General features: G+C 47.5%; 12 protein-coding genes across 13 annotated transcripts; 4 read left to right on the forward strand and 8 right to left on the reverse strand.

The window, feature by feature from the left end:
- Positions 1–170: 170 nt before the first annotated feature.
- FOIG_13695 (uncharacterized protein) lies at positions 171–652 on the reverse strand (the record flags this gene model as incomplete). The annotated part of the gene is made up of 1 exon (XM_031214855.1): positions 171–652. One exon carries the CDS (start codon positions 650–652, stop codon positions 479–481), a length of 174 nt encoding a protein of 57 aa, XP_031055371.1. The 3' UTR covers positions 171–478.
- FOIG_13696 (uncharacterized protein) lies at positions 356–2,407 on the forward strand. 2 transcript variants are annotated; one of them, XM_031214857.1, is made up of 3 exons: positions 356–1,159; positions 1,212–1,755; positions 1,813–2,244. In XM_031214857.1, the coding sequence occupies exons 2-3, from the start codon at positions 1,476–1,478 to the stop codon at positions 1,995–1,997; spliced, it is 465 nt and encodes a 154-aa protein (XP_031055373.1). In that variant the 5' UTR covers positions 356–1,159; positions 1,212–1,475; the 3' UTR covers positions 1,998–2,244. The 2 variants fall into 2 exon arrangements, with proteins under 2 accessions (XP_031055373.1, XP_031055372.1); XM_031214856.1 differs by having other exon boundaries at positions 356–1,755; positions 1,813–2,407.
- Positions 2,408–4,096: 1,689 nt separating this feature from the next.
- On the forward strand, positions 4,097–5,571 carry FOIG_13697 (uncharacterized protein). The gene is made up of 2 exons (XM_031214858.1): positions 4,097–5,065; positions 5,116–5,571. Exons 1-2 carry the CDS (start codon positions 4,209–4,211, stop codon positions 5,504–5,506), a joined length of 1,248 nt encoding a protein of 415 aa, XP_031055374.1. The 5' UTR covers positions 4,097–4,208; the 3' UTR covers positions 5,507–5,571.
- Positions 5,572–6,001: 430 nt separating this feature from the next.
- Positions 6,002–6,915, reverse strand: FOIG_13698 (uncharacterized protein). The gene has a single exon (XM_031214859.1). The coding sequence runs from the start codon at positions 6,755–6,757 to the stop codon at positions 6,008–6,010; it is 750 nt and encodes a 249-aa protein (XP_031055375.1). The 5' UTR covers positions 6,758–6,915; the 3' UTR covers positions 6,002–6,007.
- Positions 6,916–7,931: 1,016 nt separating this feature from the next.
- On the reverse strand, positions 7,932–9,023 carry FOIG_13699 (uncharacterized protein; the record flags this gene model as incomplete). The annotated part of the gene is made up of 4 exons (XM_031214860.1): positions 7,932–8,368; positions 8,438–8,546; positions 8,599–8,869; positions 8,962–9,023. The coding sequence occupies 4 exons, from the start codon at positions 9,021–9,023 to the stop codon at positions 7,932–7,934; spliced, it is 879 nt and encodes a 292-aa protein (XP_031055376.1).
- Positions 9,024–9,346: 323 nt separating this feature from the next.
- Positions 9,347–12,171, reverse strand: FOIG_13700 (uncharacterized protein). The gene is made up of 7 exons (XM_031214861.1): positions 12,067–12,171; positions 11,951–12,015; positions 11,336–11,906; positions 10,969–11,282; positions 10,707–10,913; positions 9,927–10,650; positions 9,347–9,872 (listed from the first exon to the last, which is right to left on the reverse strand). Exons 1-7 carry the CDS (start codon positions 12,067–12,069, stop codon positions 9,447–9,449), a joined length of 2,310 nt encoding a protein of 769 aa, XP_031055377.1. The 5' UTR covers positions 12,070–12,171; the 3' UTR covers positions 9,347–9,446.
- Positions 12,172–13,102: 931 nt separating this feature from the next.
- On the reverse strand, positions 13,103–13,636 carry FOIG_13701 (uncharacterized protein; the record flags this gene model as incomplete). The annotated part of the gene is made up of 1 exon (XM_031214862.1): positions 13,103–13,636. One exon carries the CDS (start codon positions 13,634–13,636, stop codon positions 13,103–13,105), a length of 534 nt encoding a protein of 177 aa, XP_031055378.1.
- Positions 13,637–13,655: 19 nt separating this feature from the next.
- On the reverse strand, positions 13,656–14,078 carry FOIG_13702 (uncharacterized protein; the record flags this gene model as incomplete). Its single annotated transcript, XM_031214863.1, has 1 exon — positions 13,656–14,078. One exon carries the CDS (start codon positions 14,076–14,078, stop codon positions 13,656–13,658), a length of 423 nt encoding a protein of 140 aa, XP_031055379.1.
- A 765-nt stretch (positions 14,079–14,843) lies between these two features.
- Positions 14,844–16,212, forward strand: FOIG_13703 (uncharacterized protein; the record flags this gene model as incomplete). The annotated part of the gene is made up of 4 exons (XM_031214864.1): positions 14,844–15,417; positions 15,472–15,805; positions 15,871–16,146; positions 16,206–16,212. The coding sequence occupies 4 exons, from the start codon at positions 14,844–14,846 to the stop codon at positions 16,210–16,212; spliced, it is 1,191 nt and encodes a 396-aa protein (XP_031055380.1).
- Positions 16,213–16,774: 562 nt separating this feature from the next.
- Positions 16,775–18,376, reverse strand: FOIG_13704 (uncharacterized protein; the record flags this gene model as incomplete). Its single annotated transcript, XM_031214865.1, has 1 exon — positions 16,775–18,376. The coding sequence occupies one exon, from the start codon at positions 18,374–18,376 to the stop codon at positions 16,775–16,777; it is 1,602 nt and encodes a 533-aa protein (XP_031055381.1).
- A 587-nt stretch (positions 18,377–18,963) lies between these two features.
- Positions 18,964–20,952, forward strand: FOIG_13705 (uncharacterized protein; the record flags this gene model as incomplete). Its single annotated transcript, XM_031214866.1, has 4 exons — positions 18,964–19,166; positions 19,227–19,998; positions 20,050–20,666; positions 20,723–20,952. The coding sequence occupies 4 exons, from the start codon at positions 18,964–18,966 to the stop codon at positions 20,895–20,897; spliced, it is 1,767 nt and encodes a 588-aa protein (XP_031055382.1). The 3' UTR covers positions 20,898–20,952.
- A 477-nt stretch (positions 20,953–21,429) lies between these two features.
- On the reverse strand, positions 21,430–22,344 carry FOIG_13706 (uncharacterized protein). Its single transcript, XM_031214867.1, has 3 exons — positions 21,948–22,344; positions 21,738–21,893; positions 21,430–21,685 (listed from the first exon to the last, which is right to left on the reverse strand). The coding sequence occupies exons 1-3, from the start codon at positions 22,303–22,305 to the stop codon at positions 21,528–21,530; spliced, it is 672 nt and encodes a 223-aa protein (XP_031055383.1). The 5' UTR covers positions 22,306–22,344; the 3' UTR covers positions 21,430–21,527.
- Between the last annotated feature and the right edge of the window lie 363 nt (positions 22,345–22,707).

Consider the following 22,707-nt stretch of genomic DNA (forward strand, 5'->3'; position numbering starts at 1 on the left):
AATTTTACCAACGCAAATTCAGTACATGTTGGTGATGAGGCTATTAATGCAGTAAGCTGATCATGCATGCACTTAAGATCCTCAGCCACGCAGGAATCACCCATAAAGGTGCTCACTGGCTAAAAATACGACTAAAAGTTAGTGGTGTGATGTAACGCTACACCCATGAGGCTACACACGGGGTCAACTGTTAGGCTCGGAAGTCGGTCAATCACCTTCTTTTCTCCAATTCTAGAACGAGCAGGTTACCCTAACGGTAGAAGTCAATTGTAATACGAACTACGGATATAACATGTAACATCGACTCAAAACCACGCTCTAGTCTAAGAGAGAGTCATGGTCACGTTGAACTTGTGAAAAATACCCTATAGTTACAGCTCGTGCGCGAGATTCCGGGTACACAGTCAGTGCACAAATGGTTCCACCCTCGGCTTTAAATTACGGCAAGTTTTCAGTGTCTGCCGGACCCGACGGTGTCTCAGGGCCCAGCCTCCCCCGCCTCGGCGTCCACGATGACGTCCAGACCCGCTCGAGCTGCCACTTTTTCAAGATTTGGTAGTCCCGTAATGGCTTGGCTCGGCACGGCAATTCTGTTGAGCTTTCTGGTTTGTGTATCGTCTGGTTCCTTCTGGAAATGAGGAAATGAGTCCATGATAATGTTGGATGAAGTGCATGAACAGAGAAGTCCGTGTTTTTACAGCGCCTGCACGTTTAAGCGGTCAGTCTCACTCATACCAACAACGCGGTGAGACCGCCTGTTTATTAGACCTGTTCCTCAAAGATGCACAAATGTCGTCACTGTTCCTCTCTGTGCATGCAGTACACGGCTGAGGCTGCGCAAAATTCACCGATCTACCTAATCACAGAGTCAGGAACAAATGACATACCCGTCCTTGTGAATCATGCTGTGACCATTACGTCGAAATGTCCGATCGCAGAATCCCCTTACCTCTCAACAAAGAAGCATAATCCCAATCCAGCACTAGCGGGGCGGACGATGCACGGGTAGGGCCATGATCAGCCCCTGGCTCATCTAATAATAACCCACCCGCCCTGTGAATACGAGCTAAGCATAATTCTTAATGCAAAAACCCATGCGATAATAACATGACGCACAGGGCAGTCGGATGTTTCGGCATGCAGTCCACTGCAGCATTGGGCTAGATTTCCGGTCGACAAACTTGCATTTGTTGATCTTGACAACCCCGCAGAAATCACGAGGCCAGAGTTTCTCCGGACAAGACGATGGATCATACTTCGTATAGGTGATATTAGGGCGCAGCTAGTGCAAAGTACTTCGTATCCTATTCGAGAAGCCCAGAGGTCAGATCCCGATTCTCACATAATATAAAGGCATATATTTACCCAGCTCCTGTTTACTCTAATCATCTCATCTCATCTCATCATTCACCTCAGTCTTCTACATCACAACCCCTCACATAAAACCTTTTCATACCCAACTCTAAACCGTCAACATGAAGTTCGCTGCTTTCACCGCTCTCGCCGCCGTCTTCGGCTCTGCTGCTGCTGCCAACAAGGCCAATGTCATCAACGACTGCACCAACACCATCTACGTCCAGTCCTTCCCCTACGGTGGCGGTGCTCCCGGTCCCTTGACCACCGTCAAGCCCGGCCAGCGATTCTCTGAGGATCTTCGTGCCTCTGGTTCTACCATCAAGATCGCCACCACCCGAACTCTCACCAAGCCTCTCTTCTTCGGCTACTCTTCCGAGTCTCAGCCCAACAACGTCTACTGTAGGTCTTCTCCTCTTCTGCCTTGACTAAATGACACCAACTAACATTCCTCTTCAGACGAGTTGAGCACTGAGTTCGGCAACCCCTTCGCTGACAAGCACAACATCTTGAGCCCCGGTGAGGGTTGCGAGAAGTTCGACTGCAAGCCCAACGATGCCAAGTGCTACAGCACCCCCAGCATGAAGAAGGTCTACGGTTGCCCCAGCCCCGTCAACCTGTACGCCAAGGTCTGCGCCAAGTAAATTGGTAGCCTTGTCATCAGCTTTGCTTCCAGTGGCATTTAATAAGACCATATCAACGGCTGACGCCTTGGTTTCATGGATCAACTCACTGGGTTAATACTTCTTCGTTACATACATTATTAAGCGGCTTCGGAGTCCTTTAGATAGAGTACTTCCTATAAATCGGAAGACCAATACATATTATCTTCAATCACTTCAATCATTGTGACATTAGATTGTCCTTTCATCGCTATCAACTGTTATCTTGTACACACGTAGCCATAATGTACCAGTAATACTTGCTCGACTGCTTAGTAATTGGTTATGTAGAATAAAAGCCGTAGCCCATCTTTGTGGAATAATGCCTGTGGCATGAGAGAAACTGCTGACTACTTCAAGTCTCGTTATGCCGGATTGCCTGCGCCTCCCAGTTAGTTACAACATGATCATCTGGATAGTCTGACTTAGCTGACACTCTCCACTCCATTGGCCTTGGCAAAGTGATAACTTCGTTTGGTGCACTTCGGGCGCTAGACATATATTTTCCGAGGTTCAGTTGGGGAAGGTGTCCGATTAGCTGAATGAGATATAAGCAGCGGCATCACGACTAGAAAAAGACAAGTTCCAATTGACGGTGTCAAGAAGGAACGGCTTTAAGATGTTGCATAAAGCTGTGCTCTCTAGGATGGAGTATATACAAAATTAATGCTAAGATGCTCCCTGTTTGGCAAGAAACCATCTAAACATGGCCCGAGAGTGGAGACTAACCGTCAGTTCTGTGAGTTCATGAATGAAGACAGCATCTTTCAGCTAGGGCATTGTCCAATCAGGGCTATAGCTGAGTATAACAAAGATCTTGATATCATTGTGACATGAGTGGGGGTGAATATACAGTCGACTCGGCCTCGTACAACCTTTAATGCCCTCATCAAGTCATAACAATGAAAGGCACAATAACCGCCATGTCAACATACTGACCTGAGCTCGTAGGGCTTGCGCCAACATACGCACTTATTGGATAGCATGATGTTGTCATTCCTGCGCCTGCAAGCATTGTCAATTATGCTTTATATGGAAGCTGTCGATAATCTGGAGACTTGTGATGATAACAAAGCTGCAGATCAATTGATCTTGACTGATCTACAGTTACAAACGAGCTCTTTATGACCATGCTCAGAACTGGCAGAAGACGAGGTCTTCGTCAATTGTCTCACCAGGTAATCAGTACACGCCCGATACGATGACGGAGCAAGATGAGACATTTGGAGCTGAGTTCTGTAGTTGAAAGCTTATCGCAGCGCACCTTGGATATTTATACCATTGCGGAGAATGGCCGATCTCGGGATGTTATCGCTCGACAGAAATTTACCATACCACTCTGCTGTTGATGGAAGCAGACCGACGGCAGATCCTCATTGCGATTACCCCTCAACACCAAAAGCTTACTTTGATGCAGATAAATCCGTGTTTGGATTAATGTAACGGCGGTGTCAAGCAATGGGCCGCCATGGAAGTCAGCTGGTGACTTCTGAGCTGTCAGTCGTCGGCAGGCTATCGTTTATTGGCATAGCGGCGGGTGATACTCCAGGAAGCGATGCATATTTATGTAACATTAAAATTCTAGAAAAGGTCCAGAACACAAAACACCACGTTTGTTATCTAGAAGAAATCGAAATGCCGTGCCACGGACGCGCGCTGTTGGTTGAAATCATAGATAGCAGAACCCCCGCAACCGGCTGCGATTTACCGATGCCGATCAAGGTTGCGTCACGATACGGGGACCGAAACATCGGGGCACGGACACAAAAGTCCGGTATCTCTGAGCGGAATGCGGAGGTCGAAAGATGCGGGGTGCGATAACCTAGAACGCGATAGGAAATTGTAATACAAGTACCGCTGATGGCTTCAACCAGCTGATGCGTCGCTGCCACGTTGGACCGGGGACATATCGATACAAGAGGGGAATGTGACCCGGGGTTGACGGCGTAGAACCGTTCAAGGGCGGAAGAAACTCCATGGCCCACTTGATCTGCGCCCAATCCCGTCAATGACATTTGTCGATGAGACTAGAGCAGATGTCCTTATCACCGATCACATGACCGGGTGCTTAGCGGGATGCCCGTTTATCTTGCAATCATTCTATCATTGTTTGGGCGAAAGTGGCGTTGACCATGGGAACATAATGTCGGCCGGTCTAGATCAATGACACACTTAGTAAATATATAGATTGACATGTCCCCCCCAGCAGTAGACAGATTGATCGGTAAACATCCATCACTCCAAGGTACTCTGACCTCCAGCAACATGTTGACTCTCGGTACACTCATCTTCTTCGCCATAGCGGCTGCTATCGCCCTCATCGCAAAGAAGTCACTATCTAAACCACAAAAGGAAAACCTTATCTCAAGAGCCATCCCCGCCGCTCCACCCCTCACTCAACCCCTCCCCTCAACATGGTACAAGTCAGACGACATCTACGAACTTGAGCGAAGAGCCATCTTCTCAAAGAAATGGATCCTGCTCACTCACAAGATGCGATTCGACCAGACTGGAGCCTGGGTTCGATACGCTGAAGCTGGTTTCGACTTCTTCCTCATCCGAAATGCAGAGGGCACCATCAGGGGCTTTCACAACATCTGCCGTCATCGTGCTTTTCCCGTCGTTGTCAAGGATAATGGCCAGAACAACGTCTTGTCCTGCAAGTACCATGGTTGGTCTTACGGTATGAACGGTCAGCTTGCCAAGGCGCCTCTGTATCAGGATCTCCCCGGATTTGATCGCTCCAAGAACGGTCTCTTCCCTCTTCACACTCACGTCGATGCCAAGGGCTTTGTCTGGATCAACATGGACGCCAAGGCCGTGCCTGAGAACCCATGGAGCGAGGACCTCAGCCAATCAGCGAACCACGGATCTTTCAACTTTGATGACTACAAGTTTGACCACGTCAAGCAAGACTCGAGCAGCTTCAACTGGAAGACTCTGGCCGACAAATCTTGCACTGGTAGTAACATTGATGACTTTGAGAACGCCGCTGAGAAGAAATCTGTTGTCAACGACTTCTTCTTCCCCAACGCCTCCATGACCATCTCGTAAGTTCTCTACCAGCCAAATTGTGACGAGCAAAGACTAACCAGTTCAGTCCTCACTTCTTCTTCCTCTTGCGATGTGTCCCTACATCAGCCACCAAGTCCCAACTACAGTATGAAGTCTACCGACACAAGAGTGCCAGCGAGTCCGACTTCAAGAAGGTCGAAGAGATTCTCCAGCAAACAGCCAGCGAACAAGAAGCCCCCGCCGAGAAGAACCTCCGCGCCGGTGTCCTCGTTGACCAGACCCCTCTTCAGTTCCAGAACCAAGTGTATCAACTAGTCGAGCACCACCGCAAGCTCGAGGGTGTAGCTGGCCGTGAGATTCGACCTGCTCAGCAGATTCTGGACAAGTCTGCTACCAAGACTGAGCAAGATGAGAGCCTTTACTCTTCTTGCTCTGGTCTCTCATGTGGTAAAATAGCCAAGGACCTTTCTTGGTAATCGGGGAGTTTGTAAAATAGAATCGGCGTATAGATGGAGTGGTTTTAGCATAAAGTTACAGACGGTATAGAGGGAAGATCTATATGGACAGCGTCTAGTAATTGGGTTTTTCGTTTAATAGCATAGTTACGATGATAATGCATAGCTCATTGGATGTTCAATCTTCTCCGAAACGTTTCATCATGTCCAAGTATATAATACGACCATATATGAAAGTGGACTGAAGGGACTTGGGAAGCATCATTAGGTCTCATAACATCTTCCCTCAAGTATAGGATGAGCCTCAGGCATCTGTGGCATATCGTTCCCATAGTGGCACTTGTCTCTCTTTTTGAGGCAGTCCACCCGCTTGTTGCAAGTAGTAACAACCTACACGATCTAATTTATGAGCAAGGTTTGTTATTTGCATTTGGACCTATCGTCGAGATCTGAAACTCACCACATAGGACATAGACGAGCGATCCCGCCTCGCGGTCTAAGGACAAACAGTCTGATGCTTATCTAAGTGGTCTTGTCCAGTACAAATCCCTTGCAAGCCCAGCACGCAATAACAAGATCCTTCTTCTCCGTTTGTGTCTCTCCCGAAAACTCCAGCTTATCATCTTTCTCAACAGCAACAACAGTGCCATACTCATCAATCCACTCTGCCACCTTGGGTGAGTTCTCCTGCACCGTCAACAAAAGCTTCTTCTTCCAATCATCAGAGTCACGGTATCCACGCTTATGCATGAGAGCCTGCATCCTGTCCTCTTCCGCCTTGGTCAAGGCGCGCTTAATAGGAACCATGTGGTAGAACTTGCATGACCTGCCAGACTTCTCCATCACGATGCTTCCTTGAATAGTTCCTCTCTTCTGGCCTCTGATAACAATGAGCGGCGTGGGACCAAGACCAGCGGCGAAACTGAAGGGGATGTTCATCTTTTCGCCAGAGTAAAGTGTCAAATCATCATCGTATCTGATGAAAGCGTCGTTTCCTGTAGCCTCACCAAGGCGACGAACTTCACTTGGTAGAAGGCGGCATATTTGTAACTGCCACGGATTACCGGCTTGGGTATTGCGATTGGAGATGTGATAAGTTGGCGTGGCTGGGCTGGCTTCTGTTTCGTACACGTAGCGGCCCTGGATGTTGAATGATTGCTTGGTGGGAGAAATGGATACCTGGGAGAAGAAAGGCGCCTCTAGTCGGAGTGATAATGCATTACGGGGAGCTTCGCCAGAAGAACTAGACTCGACGAGACTGGTTTGACTCATTTTGCAGGAGTTGTCTTATAGAATAACTTAAGTAAGTTGCGAGATGAAGAGATGAATAAATAGACTTGGCTTGGATGAACAGACGTTAACGTTTTATAGCTATAATAAGCCCAGAATACGAAAACGTTTGAGTGTTGCACTGTAGCCAGGCGTCGGAGATATCTTACCACGCTGACTCGAGCCACTGAACAAACAGCTATCCGCTTCAGGCAGGACAATTCGCTCAGCTCGAGAAATGCCTCAAGCCGACAGTAATCGCACATAATTCGAAACAACCTGCGCCATTAAAGTGAGAAGACTCAATTGGCCAGCGCGGATGCGACGGCAATAAAATCATCCTTCGCGACCTCTCCTCCAGTCCGGACCTTCAATTGCCAAGACCTCGCTTGCATTCTCGGGACCGAAGCCAAGCCGTAGAGTGCGGAAAAGAAGGTGACATCAAGGCTTTGCTGGATGACATTTTGGAGACTAAAGAGCAGAATTTTAGTATCTTGGTTAAATAATTGCAAGAGGACAAAAGCAAATGCGTCACACCTGTAAACATCATTTAGCCTCACAACCATAAAACAAGGTATTTGTCTAGAATGGAGATAACCTCCCTTCTAGAAGACCTTATGAGGCGTCAGAAGCCTAGATGTGTTTTAGCCTCACTAATTAGCCCTGATATGGTCTAATCCCATCCAGGATATGACATGGAGTGCCTGGGGAGGCAAGAAAACTTGGGACCTCGACCCTAAGAGACAAAAAGACCTAGGTAAATTAGCATAAGCTTAGGAGGCTCTTTGATGAGTTTATTCTGGCATTCTATATCCACGCCTGGACTTTTCTTGCTCCCTGAGGGAGTGCACCATACATCAGCGCGAGTACATGGTGGGGTTTATTTGTTACAGGGTATAAGAAGCTGACAAAGATTGGATTCCTCTCCAACTTACCTCGACGGGGGAAATTTGTCAATTCACGAACGCTGAATATTCCAATATCTAGCCACCTTCTGTTACTATGTGCTTTGTTGACCTCGTCCCTCGTCGGGACAGACAAGCAGAGTATTTGGAATATGCCAATTTCACTTACATACGAATTCCGCTCGCAATCAGAGGAAGTACCGCTGAATTATTCTTTCAAGTGGTATATAAAAACGTCAAACCTCATCAACTCGCTTAAGGCATATCTGGAACTAACTATTACTCCGTTTAAACCGCGAAAAGAACCCTTTCTTCTTCTCCTTTTTGTCCTCTTTCTCATCCTCATGCCTCTCCATCTCCCTTTCGGTATCGAGTTGATTGGTATTCTGGTTCATGACATCCTGTGCCAGGTTGACTGTATCCGATCTACCTGGATGCATCGGTTGCTGCGTTCCTGGCTCTACCCCAGGTTCTCCTCCTTGTTCAATCTGATGTTGTTGCTGATCCTCTGGCTTCTCTTCACCCTCAAACAGGTCCTTTATCTTGCCGGGTCCAAAGACTCTCTCGTAGACAGCCAGGGTAGTACCGAACTCTTTATTCACGCCAACCTTAATGGCGTCGAGGAGCTGGAGGACGTACGTCTGGCAATTGTTCGTTATGAGGTTGTAAGTGGGCTGCCTCTCCCTGATGCTTTGGATCACTGATTCGCCTATTGCCCTAGTATCAGCATGCCATCCCTCAAGAGCTGGATGGGGTCAACCCAGAGACTTATACTCACCAGCTCGCCTTAACGCATCATCATTGAAGCGCGTCTCTCCAACTGGAAATGTCCGCCACTCGTCTCGCTCAATCTTTGCATTTGTGTAGATCACATCAAAGTTCTCGTCCTGTTCCACATGAGCTCCAATCTCATTTCGAGGGCCTGATGCTCAAACTCACCATCCATAGCTGATGAGCATAGTCACCGACAAGAACAGCCCAATGCTGCGTTGGATCAGGATATTTGTTGATCTTCTCCGTGATCATCTTCCCCAGTCCCGTCTCTTCCGCAAACCACTTTCCGGCAAATCCGCCGACAGGATGCCATCCAACCTCCACGGGGCGACGTGGTCCATCGACGACAGGCTGAGTTACAGGGACGACATTGGGCTGACTTCCGAGACCCACTGCATGCTTCAATGCTATTTCACCTTTATTCAAGTTCTTTTTCCTACAAGAGAAAACGTCAGCGGTCGAACTAGGGTCTAGCGGGAAGGATCGCGGAGCAGATCGAGGTGCTGCTGACGAATAAATGACGCATACAGAAAGTCTCCCACTATATCCCTCTTGCGCTCTTTCTCCTTCTCTTCGTCCGAGCCACCCATAACTCCAGAATTGGTTAGTCACTTGCAAGCGAGAGTAAAGAATTGCCAAGAGACCTGGGATTTCCTGAGTTTTAGAGAGTCTAGATAGGCAAAATTTGTGAGGCCTCGCGCGTCAGCAAGACCTGATTCACGTGAGGCTGTGCATTCACTTGGCGGTTCTCCAATGGCAGCAAATTTCCGACGCAGCCAATCACAGACGCGGAGGTGATTCAATAGCTCAATAATTTTAGGCCTTGGCTGCTGTTGCCCAGCGTTGATAGGCCAGTATTAAAATGGCTGGGTCAACACTAGAGCCGGGAAGTTATGTCTATGAAGAAGTAACTCTTTGTTTAATTGTTTATAAGCAATAGATACACTGGCAATCACAGGTTGTAGCAGAATTTGGCCAGATCCATTATCTAGAGTGTAGAAAATTGTGGTCCCTTAGAGTCTTTGAGATCTAGTGCAGTTTCTCAAGAACTGCTCAACTGCGTCCCAGTCGTTCGAGTCAAGCTCATGAAGATTGAAGCATCCAGATGCTGCGACAGACCGAAGAGCATCTAATTCCGTCTCGTCACTCACCAGATTAACGGCGAAACCAGAACGCCCGGCTTTGCCTGCGCGACTGACTTGACGAATGTACCGGTATGGGTCGGAATCCGGTATATCATAGTTAATGACCATGGAGCTAGAGGGAAGATCAAGGCCCCGGGTCTTGTAGTCTTTTGTAATAAGAACCTTGGCTTGTCCAGTCTCGAACTTTTCCAATAGCTCTTCCATCTCGCTGTCATCAGTTGCCTTGAACAAGTTCGTTATGGCGTGGCCTTCTTCTGCTAGTACACGCTGTATCTGATGCGCAGAAGACCTCATCTGTAAGTCGATGAGTCATTTGTACCCGGTGAAAAACAGAGATGGATCACTTGCCTGGACAAATATGATCAACATACTTATCTGCACGACACCAGGAAGCTTGCAAATAATGTCAAGCTTCTCCTGCTCCCCGCTACATCTGAATAACAGGTGAACGATCTTGTTGGCATTCAGCTCTACCGCCTTCACCTCATGCTTCTCCCAAGTATTGGACCGGATCATATCATTTACAAACTCTGAGGCCTGCTTTGATAGATCGGAAAAAAATAGAAATTGAGTGGTTTTCGGCGACTTTCTGGCGACTCGAATGCATAGCTGTCTCAATGCTGGAATATCCACAACGTGGTCGACGTCGTCCACGAGAAAGAACCTCACCTGAGACGTGTCGACCAGACGACGACGAATGTAGTCGAAAAGCCTACCAGGTGTAGCAACAATAACATTTGCCTCAAGCTTTGCGGTTGGCTTGCTTGACGCAGTGACGGTCTCCACAACAAGACCATCGCAGGATCTGCCTATCTCATTGATATAGTTCTCCGTCTGGTGTACCAGTAATCGAGTTGATACTATCACCAATGCTTGAGGCTGAGTGGTCGAACTGTAGTCTATGCGCGACAGGAGAGCAATTGCCAGTGCTGTGGTTCTACCAGTTCCTGGAGGGTAACTCGCGATTACGTTACGAGGAGGATACGATATGAAGGCAGAAAGTACTGATTCTTGCACCTTGGTGGGCCATTGATAATTGAGATATCGGACACCTCGTAAAACAGGCTCTGGCCTTCCGAGACAAGGCGTTAGAAGACGTGAAAGCGGGTCACATGGTGCACAACTCACAGGCTGAGATTTGTAAAAGGCGTCCGGGAATAAAGATTACCTTGAACCTCCTGGATGTCTGCGATGTGGAGGTCCTCCACAGCTGAGCCTGTGAGACCCGGGGCTTCTTCTGCATTAGGGTGGCCGAAATCCTTGATCAAAGAGTTTTGAACAGTTGTTTCGTCAGCTTGAAGTTGGCTCCCCTGGCTCGACGTAAACACCGGTTGTCTTAAATTATTAGCAATGTGATGGACCGACCGTATCGTCAAATGCCAAGACTTACCTTGTCGTATCAGTTGTACTTGTCGTGACACTCTGTGTCCCTTCCACGCCGTCATCAAGATCGTCCTGGCCATATTCCTCTGAAGTGCGGGGCGTTTCGACGCCAGAGGTATCTGGGAACCAAACACCTTGCGAATCAAACTTTTCGATCGCTATTTTGTAGAGACGCTTAATATTCGCAACCACGATCTTCAAGTTGTACTGGTCTCTGTCAGTAGTGCCAAACTTGCAAAGTTCTCTGTGACTAGCGTTGAGTTCTACGATCTTCGCAATATCACCAGGCAGCCCAAGACTAGCGCACTCGCGGGAGACCACCTGAAGCAAGAGCATGTGAGCACATACCAACCAATCTGGTTAAGATAACCTACGGTATCAGATGACCCCCAGAAGGAGACAATGTTGTACTCGAGTACTTGATGTTTCCATGATTCGAGCTCAGAGAAGATGGTAGCAGTCTGCAGAGATTTGACAACATCATCTTCTGTTCTAAGCCCCAAGTCTTTGGCAATCAATACCGCCGTTTCACCAAGTTTCTGAGCAACGTTATCTTGTGGTGTTCCAAAGAATACGAGGCCGGCGGTAGCGTCCTTAATGGCGATGTAGCCTGGGTTGCTATGGGCGTTGATAAGAGCTTGCTTGATCAACAAGCCCCCCAAGTTATGACCGAGTAGTAAGATTGGCCTTTCAAGATCATCTCCTCTCTCATTGCTTATGACTTCAAGAAGATTATCGGCCTTGCTGCGAAAATCGTCAAGACCCCGGCCGTACGTAGGCGTTGCATCATATTGGTATAAAAAGATACGAGAGTCGGGAATATGTGCTGGGAGATCTTGCTGAAGCCATAGACGTCCATTCTGACCTGATGGAGTTCTCCACGTGTCGAATGCGTGTTTCGTCTCGCCCTTTGCGGGAGAACCTAGGCCATGAACAGCGATAATGCTAACACGATTAGTTTGGTTGACATTACCAGGTCGATTACATACTCTATCTTAGCAGGAGGAGCATGACCTGGGGCCGACTTTGGGTCTGGGTAAAGTTGCCGAAGTGGCTATTCGCTCACATGTTAGTAACAGTATATTACTTCAAAAAGCGGTCATACCATGATGTGAACATCTGTGCTACAGGATGTACCAACGGTTTATGTTTTATCTTGGCCCAAGTTCTAATCTTGGAAAGAAGCTGAGAGATATCTTTGCTAAGTGCGTGTTGCGTAAGCGCCAGCCTCGTGCGGCTGATATTGCATGGCATGTCCCAGCCAATCATCTCAGATGATGGAAAGACATGCATATTTACTTAATCCCTCAGATGGGCTACACATTTTCAACCCTGTTAGCTGCAGAGCAACAGGCCGCAAATGCACGAGCCCCAGACTTTCAGCCAGTGTAGAAGCTACCACTCCTACCTTCGGTTAAGCGCCTAAAAGCAACGAATAAAGAAACCCACCTTGTCTATTACTTCTCATCCGTGAGTGGGGCTTTGTCAGGGTGTTATCCTTGCGGTTTAGATTAGAATAAGTATGAAGTCTATTTTGCAAAAACGGAGGGCGCTTTCTCAACAGGTTTCAGGGTGAGTGAAGTTAAACAGAGCTGACTTCGATGTTTTGTTTACACCTAAATTTAGTCTCGTAAGCAGAGAAGGCCGAAATAGATCAATGGACACGTGTTAGTAAAGCAATATTCAGGCATTTTTGATATTGGCAATTGTAGGGTATCTTACTTACTTTATATGCATCTCTAACCTCTTGTTTAGCCCATTACTAATTCGGACCAAGGTTTTTAATAACCTAAATGCCTATGTCAGCAACCAGGGACTCATTCTGGTGATTAAATTAGTTAATAAATAGATTATTAAAGCAATATTAAAATCGGTTATTAAGATAATAAAGGTATAATTCAAAGTTATCGTTGACCTAATAGAGCATATTAATATATATACTCTTTGCACAGTTTTGCCCAGAAGCTGCCGCAGCTGGTCTAAGTAAGGCGCAGTAACTGGCGGAGTTACAGCTATCTGGCCAGGCTTGAGCTTATATTTCCTAGACACCTTGCTTAACCTATGGAGCTTTAATTGATTGTCTTAGAATATATCTTATATATTAAATCCTAGCAAGCTGAAGTGTAATACCGATGCTGCTATTACTCGTAACTAATCTTGGCTGTGTACCTTGGGTCATAATGCATTGCCCAATATCCATCCCAGATCAATTTTGTGATAGGTCCAACCTCTCCCTTGGACTCGCCATCGAGCTTTGTAATTGGCATAATGCCACCAGCCGTAGTGCACATAAAGATCTCATCAGCTACATACGCCAGGCTAGCAGGAACATCGTCGAGATGGATCGGAATTTTAGCCTTCTCGGCGACGTCGAACACTGATTTCCGCGTAATACCTTCTAAAACACCCTTCTTTGCGGTATAAAGAGCTCCATCTTTAACGAAGATAATGTTATACCCTGCCCCCTCGGTGATGTTGCCATCACCATCAGTCAGGAATGGGTATTGTGAGCCGCGATCCTGAGCTTCCAAGAGACCTCTGATCAAGTCACCCCATTGCAAGTTCTTAACAGTTGGGTCAATTGCTCCCGGCGGAATCCGACGAACAGTGCGGGTGACGACGGCTTCTCCGCCAACTGGCTGCATTTGATAGGGCATCACCCAGATGTAGGGCATGACTAGAATGTAGATGAAATTACTCTCCGGCGTATCGTTGGTCGGCAGGGGTTCTCGGATAAAACGGAAGCCGCGAGTGACAATGAATGATCTGAACATAGGCGTCCTGGATGCCGCTCTTTGAGATCAAGTTTATAGTGGCTTGTTCAATCTCATTTCGGGACATCGGGGGCTTGAGCCTCAGCTTAGTACAGCTCCTCTCCAGCCGGTCAAGGTGGTCATTGAAGCGAAAGAGCTTTCCATCCCACACAGCTGGGACATCGTAGGTGAGATCGCTATGGAGGAAACCTTGGTCAAGGATAGGAATCTTTGCGTCTAAGAGAGGTGTGATCTGGCCCTCGATAAGAGCGGCACCGTGGGCAAGTGGGTTCTTCAACCCGTCTTCAACAAGTTTAGCCTGACGTTCCTCAAAGCCTTTGAAGATTTCCTGCATGGTCGCCATCATTAAAAGATGTAGGTAGTGAGATGCTGATAGAACTTGATAAGGTAGAAGCTTTGCTATTGAATAAAAGTTGACGTTGGTAAACTGCTCAAGCTCTGAAGTAGGAAATACGCAGTGTTTTATACTTGTTAACCTTATTATAGTTGATTGAATACAAACGTTATTAACATCATGCTCTGCCTACGGCGTCCGCGGTGTCCGCCGCGATTCGTGATAGCTCCGTCGGCCTTTGTCGACAATGATAATCACCAACAAGATCTCAAACGTTACATATAGAGGGGTTGATAAACACAGTTTACTCTAGAGGTTCGGTAAATGGCATTGAAACCCACTGGGTATACATGGTCGCCTAGAGACCATTTATGTGGTTGCATTAGTTACATGTCTAGCCGCACTTTTTCTTATCTATCCGCGCTACCTCTTATCTATGCGCCGTTCAAAGTGCGGGGTAAAAATTGTACTTGTGCTTGATTTAGCAAGTACCTGCTTGCTGTAACTAGGAGGCTGCATCTCAGCTTTCATATTCGGGTTGTTACTATGTCTCTGAATGAAAATAGTTAGCGGCACTTTGGCGTTTACTGAAATCAAAGTATTTAGTTAAATTCAATAATACTATATAACCCTTTGTCATGAAGCTCACTTGGTTGATTGCTGTGTGTAATAACTCTGACAACGGCTTGCCAATACTGTCCCCTCCCAATTCGCAATAGAGACAGCTACCAGTTTACGACTGTTCGCTTAGACGACCCAAGACTTGAGGAAAGTATGGACCCACAGAGTAGTGATAAAGCCACCAAGGAGTCGCCCCGAGACCCAAGCGTCAGGATCGTGGACACAGTCCCTGAATTTGTGCTTACGAAACAAAAACTGGGTTTCCCCAGCCTGATAGCCCTGAGCTTCAACATCTGCAACAGTTGGGCCGGGGTTACCTCAAGCATGCAAATTGCCCTGCTCCAAGGCGGTCCTTTTGCACTCTTATATGGCTTCTTCGTCACGACCAGCCTATATCTCTGCATCGCTTTGTCGGCAGCAGAGCTCATCAGTGTCTATCCTACTCCTGGTGGTCAATACCACTTTTCATCCATCCTCGCACCGAGGAAATTTACAAAGAGCATATCATATGTCTGCGGCTTCATATCAGTGATCAACTGGGAAATTATTGGAGCAGCAGTTACTATAATCCCTTGTATGCAGATATTAGCACTTTGGCAGTATTACCATCCTTCTTTTCAAGCAAAGCCATGGCACCAGTTTGTCATCTACGAAGCCTTCGGGCTTTTTGTTTCTCTGTATAACAATTTGATTCTCCCTAAAGCTCTCTGGACGCACAATCTTGGTTGTAAGTTTCTATAGCCTTCTTTTATCTAACATCTTAAACCTAACTCATTTACAGTCATTCTCAACCTAACTATATTTGTAGTTGTCACTGTCCTGCTCATTGTTCGGCCTTTCAATAAAGCACCAGATGTGTTTGTATGGAACACTTTTATCAACCTCACCGGCTGGTCTGATGGCGTATGCTTCCTGACAAGTCTTGTTACTACTTGCTTCGGATTCACCGGCCTTGATGCTTGCCTACATTTGACAGAAGATGTTAGCTCACCGAAGAGGGTGGTCCCAAGGTCAATCGTCCTCACCGTAGTCATCGGATTTATCACTACAATGCCGTACATCGTCGTCTTGCTCTATGGTATCGTCGATATGAACGCAACATTGGCAATCCAAGGGTGAGTAACTGACCCTCCATGATATCTGGTACTCGGAACCTAGTGGAGGCTAACGTATTCAATAGCTACCTTCCTTTCGAGATGTACAAGATGATATGGAGATCAGACGCAGCCGCTATCGCCATCATCACCTCCAGTATATTTCTAACATTTTTTATCCTCAATGCTATTATGCAGACTTCTTCTCGTATGACCTGGGCGTTCGCTTGTGACAATGGGATTGTGTTCTCGAGAGTATTTAAGAGAATGCATCAAAACCTGGCGGTTCCCCTTCAACGCAGCAGTCCTGAACTGGGTGGTCCTATCTCTTTGTGGTCTCTTATTCTTAGTTTCGAAAATAGGTAAGCATTGATTCAGTATTTTGGATGTATCCTGTTATTGTATACTAATCTTCGAAAAGCATTTAATGCTCTATTAGGATCTATGATTGTCCTTCAGCTACTATCATTTATTATACCTCTAGTATTGCTTATCTGTAGACGTCGAGGCACCCGGTACTTACCACAAGACAAGGCATTCCGTCTCCCAATGATATTAGGCTGGGTCGTGAATGTATATGCTATAATTGTCGGGTCGACCTTGTCAGTCTTTTTCCTCCTACCGCCCTTCCGACCATTGACTACACAAAACATGAGTCAGTACATCCCCTTGCGTATCGTTCAGATTGCTAACACTGATAGACTATACCTGTGTCATTCTTGGTGTCGGTGCAGTACTCTGTTTAGCAAATTGGTTCCTCCATGCAAGACAGCATTATCACGGGCCTCAAATTGTTTTCCATGAATAAGAGGGTGTATTGAGTCGCTGGGCCTTTGTAAACTCTGCTGCTTCTTGTTCATACCCTAGTCTGAGACTGATAGCTGTGACAAATATCGGAGGCAGGTTTCCGGTGGAGCATGCACAGCAGGTACGAGTGGGAGAAGAAAGACAATCTCACGGACATCAATTCTGAACAACTTTAACATCGATCTATATAATAGAGAATGTAGTATCACTTTGCGATATTGTAAGATAAAGACCATAAGGTCCATATATCAGAGGATCAGCGTTACCCCAAAGTCGATGGAGTAAACCAATAGTCCTTGTAACATGGTTCATACGATATTTAGATTCTCGCAAAGCCTTTGCAAGATATTCTTGCTGCTGTATTTGGATAGAACAAGAACCAGAAATGACAATAGGCCACAGCAGTATTGCCGACCATTGAGAGTAGTGTAAATCGAGTCCTAAGTCTAGGATGTCATCGACATAACTCTGAAGTTGGCAGACAATCTTTGGATTTACTACGGATGACCCTTGCATGGATGCGATCAGGTATATCTCGATACCCAGCTGAAAGATCTTGGTAACTTTGTTCAGGTCACGTTTGCAGTCATCGGTTGGGAATGGCGAAACCAGATCCTTTTGAGAGAGATTCCAGTCTTTGAGGCATCGCTCCAGTTGAGTGTGTAACTCAACGCAAGCAATTGAGGGTTCGATGATTCCGGACTGTTGCTCGATCAGCCGATCACGAAATAGCAGTGATATCTGCGGTATCAGCGAAAAGAGATCATGGAGGCCAGCGAACATGATCCCAAACGTGCTGTAGCTAGCCAGGCTGCTGGGGGAGGTGATAAAAGAGTCAAGGGAGAACTGGCGCTCTTGAAGCAGGCCGTACGGAGTGAGGCAGTTCACGAAGGTGAGATAGGCGTATAGCTCGAGGCCAAGACCATAAAGAGTCTCTGAATCAGATCCCAAGGGTTCTGTCGGCTGGCGGCTTTCTATCTCAGCAATTATCTCTCGGCTCGCACCAAGATGGCGAAACATTGCTCCGTCTGTTTCTCCAGAATCAGCAATCAGTTCAGTGCATGGCGAGGGTGATAATCCAACACCAACCTCGAAGTGACACAACATCACCAAGACAAGCAGCAACCGGGCTAGCTTGTTCACACAGGAACCTTTATGGTCCGAGACCTCGATGACGAGTTGATGAATTAACATGCTGTAATGACCTAGGGTTGCCTCACCAATAGGCCCGGAGGACATGTTCCCAAAGTTCATATGTGCTCCACTAATGACCAACACACCGTGCATTACCATGTCATCCACTGAAGCGATGGGAATGATTTCCGAGAGAAACGGGTTCCCCTTGAGGGGCATGGGAAGCATGGAAGCCGTGGTTGTGATGTAATGCTGTAAGAGAAGAAGAGATTCTCTTTTGAGAGTACATGATCGCCTCGAATCCAAGAAAGAACCAGAGGGCTCATTCCAAATGCTAGTTGTGTGGGCAACTTCAGATGATGGTGGCGACGGACCATCTGTACCGGGTGACGGCCCCTCATCTGTGCTGGCTATGGGATCCTTGGGCAGAGGCGGAGGCGGAGCCGTGATAGCTTTCTCGTTCATGTCTTGTGGCCAAGCGCAGTGGAGATTATTCCGACTGCAGCCGCGGCATTGTGGTTTCTCCTCGCTGCACTTCTTCTTTCGATGTCGGCAGTTAAGACAGCCGGTTCTAGACCGCTTGAATTGTCTTGACTTTCCGATGTAGGGCCTCGCCGTGCCATGGCCAATATTAGCCGACTGTGTCATCATGATGCTGGTCCAGCGCGAAGATAGGGAAGCCGTGATGTATACTGCGGGCGTCGTCGTACGATCAGCGGGTAACCACGAAATGGAAAGCGGAACTGTTGTTGCAACGAAAGCGCGGCAAGACCTGGTGTATTTTATCTAGCCGCTCATGCAGCACGTTTTAGAGTTTACAGGATGCGGGGTTTCGTATCATGCCGCTTTACCTGATTAGGTATATGTACTCCAGGTATAATTGCTGTATTGAGATAGCACAAAACCTCCCGCGGACCCCGAGATCCAACGCCGCGATTGTAATTGAACGAACATCCGAGGCTAGTGCAGGTGGATAGAGGGCACGTTGCTTGCTGTTCGCGTCACCATCTTGGCCCTCAGAGCTAACTGAGCTGGGGAAACGTATATAAGTGTTGGGTGTTCTCTTGCGACTCCTGATGACTCATTCCAAAACGTTCGTTCGTAGCTTCGGCATTGATAGTGTTAGCGGAGGTATTTCATTCCCAGTTACTTCTCAGTCATAACTAGCTGCCCAAAACCTACAGCAGTCAAAAGGCCAATAGCCACCTCTGATCGATTCCACTTACTCGAATTCCGTCATGTTAGGCCAGGATGGACCAGGGCCAGGGCCCGGTCCGCAACACAGGAGGGTAATCATTATTGGAGGAGGGTTCGGGGGCGTTGCTATGGCCTGCCAACTGAAAACAAAGCTGCGCTGTACCGACTTCTGTGTGCTGGAACGCCAGTCGGGCATAGGAGGCACCTGGTGGATCAACACCTACCCGGGTATAGCCTGTGACATGTACGTCTCTTCTCATTAGTTAACTGTTGGGTACTTCAGACTTTCTGACAACTTTACCAGCCCTTCGCCGTTCTATTCATTCTCATTCGCCCAGAACCCGGACTGGTCGGCCTTTTTCGCGCCAGGTCGGGAAATCGGACAATATATCGAGAAAGTTGTCGATGATTTTGAACTAAGAGACAATATTCACTTGAGTATGGAAGTGGTTTCGTGCAAATGGAACCCCAAAGTCCGCCTTTGGGAGGTCACCTTTCGCCACCTGCTACATGGCGTCGGTGATCTCTCTGCCACGGACCGAAAGCATATTGAAGATACGGAAGGGCCATCGTTTGTTTACTCGAGCGAGACAACGTGGACGTGCTCAGTCCTCGTCAGCGCCGTTGGAGGTCTCGTAGAGCCTGCTCCCTGGCCTACCAACGTTCCCGGCAAGGATAAGTTTCAAGGAGATATTATACATTCAGCAAGGTGGGACTCAAGAGTTGACTTCCATGGTAAGAACGTTGTCGTTGTGGGAACCGGTTGCAGCGCCGCTCAGCTTGTCCCTCGGTTGCTCTCGAGCGATTATGGGGCCAGCCATGTTACGCAGCTCATGAGAGAGCCCCCCTGGGTGCTGCCTCGCATAACGCCTCCATTCGGTGACAGCTTTTACAAAAGATGGAGCCCATTTCTCTGCAAATATGTGCCAGGCTACATGCGGATTTTGAGAGCACTTGTAGCCTTGGCCACTGAACTTGACTTTGGGCTATTTGGCGCAGAGCGCTGGAGTGAGAGGAAGAGGGACAATCTTCAGAGACAACTTCTCAAACATATGAGGGAAACGGTCCCTCCCAAAGTAAGTCATTATGGCCCATTCGTAAATTTCTTGTTGACAAAAGTGTATCAGTATCATGACATATTGACACCTCACTACTCGATCGGCTGCAAGCGACGCATCTATGACACAGCCTGGTTCCCTTGTCTACACGACTCCCGAATGGAGCTTACAACTCTGGCGATGGAAAGTGTTGATATAAAAGGCGTGAATCTAGGTCTAGGCCCAAAAACCCATTCGGCAGAAAAGCACCTAGCGGTTGCCCGCAGCATTCCTGCTGACATCATCGTTCTTGCCAATGGATTTGCCGTCAATCGGTGGTTCCATCCTCTCGAAGTCGTAGGGAGCAAGGGAACGACCCTACAAGAGGAGTTTGATGAACGAGGAGGCCCACAGCTATATCGCGGAACCGCCCTTGACGGGTTCCCCAATATGTTTGTGCTCTTTGGCCCCAACAGCTTTACTGGGCATAGTAGTGTCGTGCTCGGGCTCGAAAACCAAGTGACGCAGGCTGTCAAGCTGATGCGTCCCATCCTTTCTGGCGAAGCTCAAAAGGTAGAGGTCACGAGGTCTGCGGTTGACAAGTACAATGCAAAGGTTCAGTCGGACTTGAAGAAAATGGTATGGAACGGCGGTGGTTGCCACAACTGGTATGTGGGTGCTGACGGTCGCAACTCCATGTCATACCCGTGAGTGAACCCAACAAGCAATATGTTGCCGCGCCCCTGACTAATTTACACGCTAGATACTCCATGGCATACCAAACCTTTCGTTTCATGTTTCCCACGTGGTCAGACTGGGAAGTTAGTTGGGTTGAGAAACGCCAAAGCATTCGGTGGCCTGGCCTCTTTTGTGCTTCCTTGGTCGTGGCTCTAAGTGTAGCTACATTTTCGAGATGGTCGTCTGTAGCATTACGGTGAAGTTCCGGACAGAGTTGATATGCTCTAGTTTCAACATTGCAGCACAAAAAGACGTGGCTTAGAGAACACGAAGATAAGTTTGGAATAGTATCCAGTCAGAGTGCCGTTGGACAAGAGCAGCTTCGACGCAGGCAATGGAGGTTCAAACTGAATTTTGTGATACACAGGTGTTGAGCTGACAGAATCACCTTCTTGCTGGTGAAGGTGAGACCGGAAAAGGTTTCCACCCTGCAGGTACCTGAGGAAGATTGGGTAACCTTTGTGACGTTTCGACGCAAATGCAGCGGCAAGGAACAGCAAATTAGTTCAGGGAATGATCTATCTTGGTATTTAGATTGGCTCGTTCACACTAGACGATACGTGCAATTGTGAATCGACACGCCTGACTGCGCTTTCTTTGCCAAGCGAGACCTCGAGAACGATGCATTTTGTGAATTCTGGAGCGGAACTTTTGCAATCCAGGGTTATTAGTAACATATAAAATAAACTACTTTTACAATCTCCTTACAGAGACCTTGGCTGTTATAATAGCTATTCCTCCTCTTGGTAATAACTATTTCTCCAGTAAAAACTCTCTAAGGATAGTATATAATTCAGGTCTATATATTACCTATATTAATAAAATAATACTTAAAAGGTAAATGAAGGAATGTTAACATCGCTAATTACCCAGGTCTTGCCACCATCGCTCGTAGTCATCTCGCCACCAGTAACACCCTCACCCTTTCCAAAGGTCTGGATGTAGTTGGGATCGGCAGTGTCAAGAATGATCTTGGTGTCAACCCACTCTGAGTATTCTGTTAGTATGTAGTCACGCTCGGGTTGTTTCACGCCACTTACGGTGAGCACCAATGGTTCCGCAGTCCGAGGCACCGCACTCAACTGAGCTGCCAAAGCCCATGGCTTCGTGGCCCTTAGAGGTAGAGAGAGTAGAGACTTGCTTGCCGTTGATAGAGACGTACTGGACGTACTCCTGAGTTGAAGCATCATACTTGTCTGTCGTATGTGGTCAGTTAAGTCATCCCAGTGCCGAGGTCAAGCGCTTCATACAGTGCATGGTGACTCGATCACCCTTCTTGGCGGGAGTCTGGTGCTCATCTTGGACAGGCAGCTGAGAGTTGTCTCCGGTCTTGGTGAGAGTGTAAGCAAAGATGCTCCACTCGTCGGACTGCCAGTTGTCTGCAATAGACTGGATCAGGTCGCCCTTGTCAGTGCCCATTCCAACCCAAAGAGACGCAACACCAGTAGAGCCCTGGGGGACATCGGGAAGGACAAGAGTTGAAGTGGCTTCACGGATCCAGGAACCAGAGCCAACGGGACCAGTGCTGAAGGCAGGGCCCATAGCGGCGTTGACAGTGGCGACGGCGACGGCCGCAAGGACGGAAAGAATCTGGTTGGAAGAAGGCATTTTGAGAGTCTGTTATTCGATTGAATAGATCAATTTGTGATGGTGACTGGTTTGCTTGGCATCTCAGTATCTTTATATTCAAATCCAAGACATACAGTAAACAAACATTTATTGTAATTGGCGGACAAATGTCCGAGATCGACGCCGAGTTCGTTGATCAATGCACATTCAATGGTTGGTGGAGATAATATCCGAAACAAACTAGACAACCATGACTTGTTGTTTCGGAGTGGACCAGATTAGGCGAACTGGAACAGCTCGGTGCGCGGATAGAAACAACAGCGATTCGTCCTTACTATATAATACGAACAAACCCCAACCGTCCGAGGTGACTAGCGTTGACGTACGCGGTAATAGAAGCGGTTTGTGTCGCATATGGGTAATTAATTACACACATGGACG

The sequence above is a fragment of the Fusarium odoratissimum genome, assembly GCF_000260195.1.
Source record: "Fusarium odoratissimum NRRL 54006 unplaced genomic scaffold supercont1.35, whole genome shotgun sequence".
In the NCBI taxonomy this organism is placed as follows: Eukaryota; Fungi; Ascomycota; class Sordariomycetes; order Hypocreales; family Nectriaceae; genus Fusarium; species Fusarium odoratissimum.

Excerpts from the sequence above, each read along its gene's own strand:
- FOIG_13696 (XM_031214856.1), top strand. The coding sequence starts at position 1,476 with ATGAAGTTCGCTGCTTTCACCGCTCTCGCCGCCGTCTTCGGCTCTGCT. Across the intron at positions 1,756-1,812 it reads TCAGCCCAACAACGTCTACT|ACGAGTTGAGCACTGAGTTC; the intron begins GTAGGTCTTCTC and ends ATTCCTCTTCAG.
- FOIG_13697 (XM_031214858.1), top strand. The coding sequence starts at position 4,209 with ATGTCCCCCCCAGCAGTAGACAGATTGATCGGTAAACATCCATCACTC. Across the intron at positions 5,066-5,115 it reads AACGCCTCCATGACCATCTC|TCCTCACTTCTTCTTCCTCT; the intron begins GTAAGTTCTCTA and ends TAACCAGTTCAG.
- FOIG_13698 (XM_031214859.1), bottom strand. The coding sequence starts at position 6,757 with ATGAGTCAAACCAGTCTCGTCGAGTCTAGTTCTTCTGGCGAAGCTCCC.
- FOIG_13700 (XM_031214861.1), bottom strand. Across the intron at positions 10,914-10,968 it reads AGTACAACTGATACGACAAG|ACAACCGGTGTTTACGTCGA; the intron begins GTAAGTCTTGGC and ends TAATAATTTAAG. Across the intron at positions 10,651-10,706 it reads CCTTTTACAAATCTCAGCCT|GCCAGAGCCTGTTTTACGAG; the intron begins GTGAGTTGTGCA and ends TTGTCTCGGAAG.
- FOIG_13706 (XM_031214867.1), bottom strand. The coding sequence starts at position 22,305 with ATGCCTTCTTCCAACCAGATTCTTTCCGTCCTTGCGGCCGTCGCCGTC. Across the intron at positions 21,894-21,947 it reads TGATCGAGTCACCATGCACT|ACAAGTATGATGCTTCAACT; the intron begins GTATGAAGCGCT and ends CACATACGACAG. Across the intron at positions 21,686-21,737 it reads CGGAACCATTGGTGCTCACC|AGTGGGTTGACACCAAGATC; the intron begins GTAAGTGGCGTG and ends CAGAATACTCAG.